The sequence below is a fragment of the Aphis gossypii genome, chromosome 2, assembly GCF_020184175.1.
Source record: "Aphis gossypii isolate Hap1 chromosome 2, ASM2018417v2, whole genome shotgun sequence".
In the NCBI taxonomy this organism is placed as follows: Eukaryota; Metazoa; Arthropoda; class Insecta; order Hemiptera; family Aphididae; genus Aphis; species Aphis gossypii.
The window spans coordinates 15,221,289-15,231,803 of record NC_065531.1 but is presented as its reverse complement, the minus strand read 5'-3'; the positions used below and the strand labels follow the sequence as shown (position 1 = coordinate 15,231,803).

The following is a 10,515-nucleotide window of genomic DNA, read 5'->3' as shown; positions in this document are numbered from 1 at the left end:
TAATAATTAATGAAATATGACGTATAGAATAAAGGTAAATATATTATTTTATACAAGTTTGTAAAATATTAAACGTTGAAAGAATAATCCCATTATGTAATCATCAGTCAATTTTTAGATGGTGAACCTTTAGGCGTAGTTGATACATTTTTAAATCTTTAAATTAAATAATTTTATTTATGGTATAATATACTAGCTAGTAACTACTATAGTAAAGTTTCTAGTTACCATATTGTAAATAACCATCACCTACCCTAATTATCCTCCTTAAATATGTCTCGGTATATACATTATACATTTACTACTTAGATATAATATGAAGGTCAATTCAAATTATAAACGTTACATTATATTTTTTGCTTTTAAATGAATACCTATATGCATGGGTAAGTTTACAAAACCATTATACAATTAAAATATAATATAGGTATGTATTATATATAATATCTACATACTCTGTAAATGTAATTAAATAGATGAACGGCAAAGCAAACCTGAAACTCTCTGAAATTAATTATCGTTTCAATATTCATTTTACTTTTCATTTTACTTCATGCCTTCACTCTCTACTCATATAGTTTTTCGCGTATATTATAAACTTAATATTAGCAAATGTTCATTTGTATTAGCACTTCAATATTGTTTGAAATGTGTCATGTGTGAATCTTATTGTATCATGTTTAATTCGTAATCCTACGAATGATGTACGGAACTAGGGCTGTAGTGTAAAAAAAGGTTTGTCAAATAATAACTGAAATGAAAGTTTAAAACAATATATGCTTACTTTTCTTTTTAAACTTATTTATGTACACACAATAATAATAATAGTTCTCATTTTAAAGATTATTAAAAAAAAAACAAAATTAAACATTATTGTATTAAAGTTCTATTAAGTAAATAAATATTACCAAAAAAAAACAAATCTCTTTCATATGACGCATGCATCACAATATAATATTATAACTTAATATTATTGTCTCAAAGAATAAAAAAAAAAACGTTATAAGTAATATCGTTATTAATATTATGGATACAAAAAAACCAACGGTGGAAACAATCTCAGTGGAGGTACGCTAATACTATATATATATAGGTACATAGTTACAAAATGAAGACATCTTGATTCTTGATAGTGAATTATCAACATTAATAATAATAAAAATAATTAAAAAAAAAAAGTATTTAAATAATAATATTAATAATGGGGGGGGAATCAAAAATCAAAATCCCACGGGATCGTACAAAATATGATCGGGAGACTTTTGCTTGTCTTACATTGTTGTTTTTTTTTTTTAATTTTTGTTCGACATAACGATTGGCTTATAATAATATTATAGGAATAAAGGATTTGAAAAAACAAATTTAAATACGTAGAGTTAACAAACGATCGCGTGGACCGCACACTAATGCAAGTACTGCGATTGCGGCCTTTTGGACGACGACGGCGGAACTTTCCTCAGTCTTAACACCTCGGCGTACGACTTGTCCAGCAGCTTGAGCTTGGCCACTTCCTGCGACGCGGCGCTGGCGTACGGCTGGGCCGCGGCGGGCGACGCTTCCGCTCCGTCGTTCGGGGCGGCGGCGGCGGCGCACCACGTGGACCTGTGCGACGACGGCGGCCTGTCGCCACTGCCGCTCCTGGGCTGCCGGCGCGTCACCTGGTCCGTCCACTTGAATTCCAACAGGTGGCTGATGTCCCTGGGCTGCTGTTGGCTGGCCGCGGTCGACTTCCGGTGCCGGACGTGTTTCTTGTGCTTGACCGTGGCCGCCAGTTCCTCGATGATGTCCCGGCGGCGACGGCGCGGCTCCTGTTGCTGCGGTTGCTGCTGTTCGGCGGCCGGCGGTCGCTGCAGCTGTTGCTGTTGGTCGCCGTCCGCCCGTTGCTGTTGCTGTTGCTGTTGCTGCTGCTGTTGCTGTTGCTGCGGTGGAAGCGTGGTCGGACGCCGTTCGACCGTCTCCGACTCGATGGTGGCCATCAACGGGTTGTGCTCGCACGCCGGCGTGGCCGGGGGCACTCGCGGCGTGGCGGCCACCGAGGCGGACGAACGGCCGCACGTGGGCGTGTCGGTGGTCGCGTCGTCGTCCAGGCCGTCCAGGCCGTCCTCGCCCTCGTAGCCGCGGTCGCGGTCGTCGTCCTGCAGGAGCGGCAGTCGCTCGCCCTCGTCCTTGGCCTCGGCCGCCCGCTTGAGCACGGCGAATATCTCGCGGAACAGCTGACGGTACTCGGGCGTCTTCCGGAACCGGCTCTCCACGGGGCTGGCGTCGTCGTAGATGCTGAACCGGCAGTCGTCGCCGTCCGATATGGTGCACAGGAACGATCCCGTGAAGAACGTCTCGGTCTGCGTGCACTTGTTGCTCGTCTCGTCCGAGAAACCGGACGACGACGTCGTCTCCGTCTCGGAGTACTTGGTTCCGCCCGTCATGCAGGTTCCCGGCGCGGACCGTCCCTGGTCGCCGGCCGGCGGACAGCCGTCGTCGCTGCTGTCGTCGCTGTCCGACGCGTTCCCGTTGAACGACGAGAACTGTCCGGACATCTGCAGCTCCTCTTGCAGCGATATGCCGCCGCGGTCCTTGTTGCCCGCGTTGTTGCTGTTGTTGTTGCCGTTGGCCGCCGACGGCACCATCGGCGTGAACGCGTTGTGCTTCTGTTGGATCTTCAACAGCGCTTCGTATTTGTCCACCAATATCCGGTACGGGTTGTCCTCCGAATAGTTCTCGCCCAACGTCTCCTTTGTAGAAAACGCAATCGCAGATAAAAAATACATTAGTTATTAAACTTGTATATAGATTGTAAGGTGCTTATAGTTAATATAGTTATATAATATAGTCTATATTGCTCGAGAGGACGCCACACTCAACATATATAGCTAAAAACTGTTTTGCGCGGGATGACTAATTTACTCGATATTTATTCATATGAAAACTAGGTACCGACATTATAGATCGAAGAATTTTATCTAGTAATTTTTAATAATTAAATGAAGAAAACCAATAACTATAACATTGTAGTCATGTTATGAAAATTAAATCCCTGCGACCCAGATAAAGTTCTTCCCAAAACGATTTATAATTTTGATAATTTTCGTATAAATATCGAGGGAGTAAAGTCATCCCGTGCAAAACAGTTTTAACCATGTTACACGGACTAGTTATAGAGTTAAACGAGTATGAGGTACAAGTATTATTAGAATAAGTTCAATATATTAATACCTGCGAAGTATAAATATCGTAATTATATCATATTATCTTGTGGTGAATCGACACGATTTTATATCATAATAATACTCATTTTCTCCAGTCATAATCATATAATATATATATAGGGTATAATATTATGATATTGGTTTGGTATTATAGCCTGATTGATCATTAAATTGATCTCGGCGGCACTGAACTTTATTAAACGATATCCTAATAATGAGTAGTATTTTATTAATCGGGGAGGGGGTGGTTATGACTGTTTTTAGTTTTCTCTCGGAGTACTAGTATGAATACAGTATACTATCGCCTATTATATTATATACACATTGGGTCTATGACTATTAACCTAAAATCGTCTAACACGTCGTGACCCGATTTAAAATGTCAAATAGTCTGGATCTTCGGACCTCGATTTAACACAATTATCGTCGTTAGGCGTTTTACTTCAGGCGAAATGCCAAATATTCTCTTAAGGATTTTCGTTCGAATTTCTCACGTTTAAACATTGAAATGAGTAATGGCTCATAATATGGTTTACGGTTAATACGTATAAGACTAAATTTTATTTTTAATTCGACTTTACGTTTATTATTATAACAATAAATGTTTTAGATTTAAAGAACATTGCGCATACAAAACTCAAACGCGATCATCTAAGCTGACCATATTAATATCACGGAATAAAACGCAGATACATTCAAAGTCTGCAGTTATTGTGTAGGTACCTACTCGTAATTTAAAACGTTTATGTTCCACATGATGAACATGTTTTATAACAATGCACCCGTATCGGAGTATCACGTTTAATTCTTTTCAGTTTAAGAATAAAAACATACTTGTAATTGTTGCAAGACTTCGTGTTTGTGAGTTTCGACATATGATCCTATAGCGCTAATATCATCAGTATCATCATCGTCATCGTACACCGAATACTCATCGAAAAGGTTTGGGTCAGTACTACGCTGACAACGCCGACATAGGTTTCCTTGCCTAAAAGATAAATCAATTTTATAAAACTTAAAGCACTCAAATAATAATTGAATATATTAAAATGTGAGCATAGATATACATATTATAATAATAAATATGCCATATACTATATACATGATACTAATAATGCATAATGACATTTTTAAAACATTAAGACTATACTATACTAGTATACTATACCTACTTAAGTTATACCTACTCTATTATTTAAAAAAAAATCTTCTAGAAGGTATAATGTAAATACATGATAGTTTGTTTGAAATTGTTTACAAAAGTTAAAAAAATATAAAAAAAATAAAAATGAAAATATTTGTAATTTTCACTAAATAGCGTTATAAATTGAAAAACTATTAATTGTAATTAATTTAGTATATTTTTTTACTTTTTAATTTTTATCTTTAAAATTTAAATCTGAATCTATATACCTATAGTACAGTTTAAGATTTAGAATCGAATTATTTTGCTAGTCACTAGTATGTAATAAAACATAATAACTAATAACTATTTTATATCAAATAATTATTAACTTCTTTCATCCAAAATTTACCCGTAATGCGTAGGTATATGATTGTTAATTTATTATTTCCGTATTGAACCCAGAAATATAGGTAGGTAAACCATTTTTCAAGGATAAGCAAGTACCCGGTAGGTGAATATTGTACCGTCTGTACTTGTACCTATATTATTGGCGAAAACGTGTTTTTATTATTTTATAAATAAATGCATTATTATTATATGTATTTATGTACTTTTTAATAGTAATTAATGTTATAAATCAAAATAGTTAATTGAAAAAAAAAACATTTCACGTAGGTAAGTACCTATAATATAGTCTTAAAATATTTTGTTATTCGATCTAACTTTAAATGTATTAATAGTTGTCGACGTTTTCGTTGACGTATCATTTTATAAAATTTTATATTTAACACACTGTTGTCTTTTATAATTAATTTATTTAAAACAATCTGTAGACCCACCTTATTTCTTCTAAATAGACGATTTGATCTTGGAGCGTTTTCAGTTCTTCGTCTTTTTTTTGCATTACACTCACTTTTTCTTCTAGATTAGTGTTCTCCTATAAATAACAAATTAAAAAGTTATAAAATCTAATGTAATTTATTATAATATATTGTGTAAAACGCACTGCAGTGATGATAGGTAAACTATAATATTGCAGTAACACCACATTCATAATCGTTATATACTTAATACTTATATCGTATTTATCATTATTATTCTACCTATATAAACTATTCCTTTCACGACTTAAAGACTTATAGTGTTTACCTGTATAAGTAAGGACACGTTTTGTTCTAGTTCAGACACTTTTCTCTGTTCCTTGACTCTTTGATTTTTCGCATGCTCCAATTGTGAAGCAAGTTTAGCATATTCATCTTGATCTTCGATCACAGCTCCTCCACTGCCACTGCCTTCGCTGACTACGCTGTCGTCTTTTTTTAAATGACCCATGTCGTCGACCAGGTTCTGCAAATCTTCGCAACGACTTTCCAAACTTTCGATTGTATCGTATAAACTAAGTATGATAATATAATACATAATAAATAAAATTGAATCGAATACCGATCGGTGTTCTATACATATAAAACGATAGGTATTATAATATGCAGAAAGCATTACATTACCTTTTTATATGTTTTTTGTCATTTATGTTTTCTTGAACGAGCCTCTGGTTATTTCTCTCTAGATCCTGAATGCTGATTTCCAGTTGCTCGTAAATTCGCAGTCTGGAATCGTTCACTTCTCTCAGAGCGGCCGTTTGTTTGGTGAGATACTGCCAACATATTAAACAGTCGGTTACGACCAGTTCGTATAAATTCAAACCAATGGCTTGTTCGTTGGCTTTTTGAAAGTTTGGCCATTCGGTCAAATTTTCAATAGAATTCATTTTGTGCACTAAACGTATGTGTTGCACGTAATAAAATAATTGTTAAGCCTTATACACCGATATCGTTTCGATGCACGCGAGGATTAAGACTGAAAAATGCACCCAGTGACTACATGCCCGATCTCATGCCGAAAGGTCTCTGGCTGAGAGTCCGTTGTATCGTTGGAACATTGCCACAGCCCACAGCTATATAAAAATAATGCCTACGGCGTCTTTCAAAACCAGACGAAACACGATTATCGTTGATGATTTAAAATATTAACCAGAAGGTCTGAACTGTTATTTTTTTTATCTCGTCTATTTATTTGTATATAATTATACTGCGATTGCAGTACAGTACAATCAGTAAAGTCACGTTTAATTAATTAGTAAATGTCAGTGGAAAAAAACTCTGGTTTTGAGCACTATAGTAGTTATTCGTTTATAAAATTATTGCAAAATATAGAAAACTGATTGATCGATGTATATGTGGCTCTTTTTCTTATGCTATTGCTATACGTACGTTATATACATATATTTATATTACTATAAGCGCTGCATATGGTAACAAAAATGAATGTTTAAGTGTATAATTAACTGAAATGAAATATTATTTTATGTCATGAACGAAATAAGTAGCATACAGGATGACAAGTCATTGCAATCTATTTTTATTATCAACTAACGTATATTAATATTGTAGCCAGACGTGGTCACAATTTGAACTCCGAAACAAAACGCATTCTTTGCGTGCTATGTGCGTATATGTGCTGTGAATAAGAAATAACCCGAGTATATATTGTCTGTTTTAGGTTACTGTAAAAATATGAAAAAACCACATGTTTTGAAACTTAAGATTTTTTCACATAGCTATTATACACACGTAGTTTTCATAGTATACATATATTATTACGGTTTATAATATTTAAATCATATTATCTATTACCTCGATCTCCTGATTGCGATCTTCCACGACATTTTGTTGTTGCCTTAAGTTGGTTTCCAATTCTTTATTTCTCTCTAACAGAGTTTTGCCCAGTTCAGCAGCTAGCTGTAAGTCTGCAACACGACGTAATACCGATTATAAATAAGTTATGAAAGCAATCAATTTACACTATATTACGTACAACAATAAATAATAATACACTTTATAAATTCTTTGCAAACAATTACAACGATTTCATGTTTGAATTCGAGATTTCCACTTAGAAATCGAAGAATAATTATATTATCACGTCGAGTGCCAACTATAACGCTTCTTTATTAACTTAAATGATTTGTCAAATCCAAGATTTATTCTAATTATATCGATCGGTCGTGATCTTCGGGAGTAATAATCTCATCCGGTGTTCGTAATAGTGTAATACCTACATAAGAAGGTAGTTAAACATGGTATTTCGAAAGCGTCGCAATTCCATAGAAGGAAGGTAGGAAGGTTCTTCGGCGAGACTTCGTGATCAAACGGAGAAAACAATTTTTTTTTTGATTTTCGTTCCGATTTGGTTTTTTCATTGAAAGCTTACTAACTGGGTTAGCCTACCAGGTTAACCTCGATTGTAATACAACTGAACACACGAATTGGTTTTCGTTAAAGCTATATATATTATAACGATGTTACGTACTCAGCTGGGTTGGTCTTGGCAGTAATTCGTATTGCATAAAATGTTACTTTATTTTTGTTTTGTGGCTTTTTGATAATCATCAAAAACCGGACAAAAAATATATTATGGAGATAAATGTAGGTATATACCTACACTTTCAACCAATTTATAACGACAAAAATAAATGTTTATATTTTATACGCATAAAACCTACACTGCAGTCGCAATTATAGTTATGTTGAAAGTTAGAAAGACATTGAGGTATTGAAGATAGAAATGAAATGATATTTAAGGTACCTTATAATAACTACTTATATTGCTATATATATATGAATACACACTTCAAAGCTAATATATTATTATTATTATTATATATCTCACCATATTATTATATCAATTTTTGAGTTCAAATACTACTTAATTTTCAATTAATTATCAGAAGTTGTTTAATCTGCCTATTCGACTCAATGATTTGATATACATTTTATAATTGTCTAATTATTTAATCACTTAAAGCTCCAATTTCATCGCATTATTTTAATTAAAAATGATTATTTAAATGCGTAATGAAACAAATACAACATATAATTTTCTATTGAAATTATATATTTTATGCTGTAATAAAATATGACTATTGTAAGTGTATCTACCTATATTAATAAATTAGTAATAATAATATACAAGATTGATTTAATTTAAAATACGATTTATTAACCCGAATTGTACTTATATCAAGAGGTAACCAATTGATTGCAATTTTTTATTACTTATTAGTTATCATTAAAAAATGATTATTTACTAAACAAATTAGAATCAAAATAACTTTCTAAAAAATTGTATTTTCTTCTATCAGCTGAAACCAATAATTATAATTTAATACATACCTAAATAGGAATGAACATTAAATTATTTATTACGTTTAGGTATATTTAATTTTTGAAGAGTACTATTTTTTAGAGAAGAAAAGTTTATGATTGATTTATAAGAAATTGATAACATAGGTATAATATATAATTAGTAAGTACCTTAGTGTATTGAACAGTTATTTTAACATCATACATTTTCTCTCACGAATCATGATGTTAATGTAAATACGCAATTAGAACACAAAAATTAAGTTTTTCTTTTTATTTGAAAAGTAATAAATATGTTGTCTAAGTAATAATATTATAAGATCCAAATGATCTTTTATATGTATATATATTGTCAAATGTGTTTAGTATAGTGTTTATACCTTGTGGACCTCGAAGACATTCCAACTCGATTGTATAGTCCCAACAGTCCAGAGAAGCTAAATCCGATGTAGTAGTAATATTTTTATCCATGTTTTTGATTTTAATGCATATTTTTTAGGAGGTAAAAAACGTTCATCTCTGCATTATTTCGAATCGTGCATAATCATGCAATTAGGAATTATAAATGTGTGGCCTATGAAATGTAAGCATATATAGGTATATGATATATAAATGTATAATATTAAGTATATTAAGCAAAAAATCTTAGTTTTTGTTTTTCACGTCACGTTATGCATACTAATAAACAAATAATATTGTTACACAACGAACAATAGACATCCAAAAGGCGTTCAAAGAATAACTAATTATTATTAATATTAGTTTATCGACGGTGTCATACGTATGAGATATAGGTACTTATAATATTCTGAGGTCGGTCTATCGGTGCATATATAACTTGAAGTTTAAATGTATTGAAATGAGTTTAATGAACGTTTGATTTGTTTGACCTGCTATTTGAACTAATGAGTAAGTAAAAAAATAAAATAAATTATGAAAATTTAAGTCACGAATATTAGGTACAACTAATATGAGAAACGTTTGAGAAATATATGATTTTGAATACTTAGTTAAGTCTACTATTTAATTACATTAATGTTCTCTTTAAGAAACATATTAAACTTTTATTCAGTTTATTGTTATTTATACACAATAATAAAAATCTTTTTTTTTTATAATTTTCCAATGTACAGTAAATATTTAAGTTTTTAAATTAATGCAACAGTAGTTGTTTTAAAATGTAATTGCATTTGTTTCAATCGTTATAGGGAAGTAAAACATTGGTATATACTATGTATATTATGTAATCACATTAATAAGTTAATGTGTAGATAAAGTCAATAAGGCATATATTCATAAAGATATAAAATGTGTTATAATTGTTATTTACTTTTGTTGTATAGTTAACGTTATATTTATTAAGATATGTATAGAGTATTAACAGTCTACATAATATACGCTCTATGCAAATATTTGTAAGAAAACAAAAAATAAGAATTCAAATGTACGTATAATAATGATGTATATATAATATGTATATTATGCACAGAAAATTTGATATAATAAAATATAGTGATACCAGCGGGCTATGATTCCGTATAAATGATTTAAAAACAAAAATTTGTTGTTTTTTTTTTAACTCAGACCATTAGGTCATACGGGTAAATCGTAATAGTTTATTATTTTATTTACAGTATAAATTTTGATTTTATAATGAGTTTATTACTACTTAGTTAAATATGTAACTCACAGTACATTTACTTTATTTTACTGTAATTGATATACAATTTGTGATTTAGGAGATGTAAAATTTGAGAATTTTAAAATTTTAGTATAAACTCTCATTATTTTTGTACTGAATTAAAATAATATATTTTTCCTTTTTGAATTCGATATATTAAAATATTATTATTTTATTTTAAAAAATGATTCTATTATATTAAAAAATGTTTTGGTTTAATTTTAAAGTAAGTTAGTACTGTTACACATTTTTATACCTATTGACTAGTTTTATGTTTTATAAAATAGTATAATTATTTATTGT

General features: G+C 32.0%; 1 protein-coding gene across 4 annotated transcripts in view; it reads right to left on the bottom strand.

Moving 5' to 3' along the window:
• Positions 1-856: 856 nt before the first annotated feature.
• Positions 857-10,515, bottom strand: part of LOC114120146 (uncharacterized) — a 35,216-nt gene continuing 25,557 nt past the window's right edge. For 3 of the 4 annotated variants that reach the window (XM_050199121.1, XM_050199119.1, XM_050199122.1), the window contains exons 2-7: positions 7,023-7,135; positions 5,835-5,983; positions 5,479-5,725; positions 5,169-5,266; positions 4,038-4,191; positions 857-2,729 (exon numbers count right to left, since the gene is read on the bottom strand). In XM_050199121.1, coding sequence (XP_050055078.1) covers positions 1,404-2,729; positions 4,038-4,191; positions 5,169-5,266; positions 5,479-5,725; positions 5,835-5,983; positions 7,023-7,135 — 2,087 coding nt within the window. In that variant the 3' untranslated portion in view covers positions 857-1,403. Of the gene's footprint in view, positions 2,730-4,037; positions 4,192-5,168; positions 5,267-5,478; positions 5,726-5,834; positions 5,984-7,022; positions 7,136-8,911; positions 9,106-10,515 lie in introns of all 4 variants that reach the window. The other variant, XM_050199118.1, reaches the window with a different exon arrangement.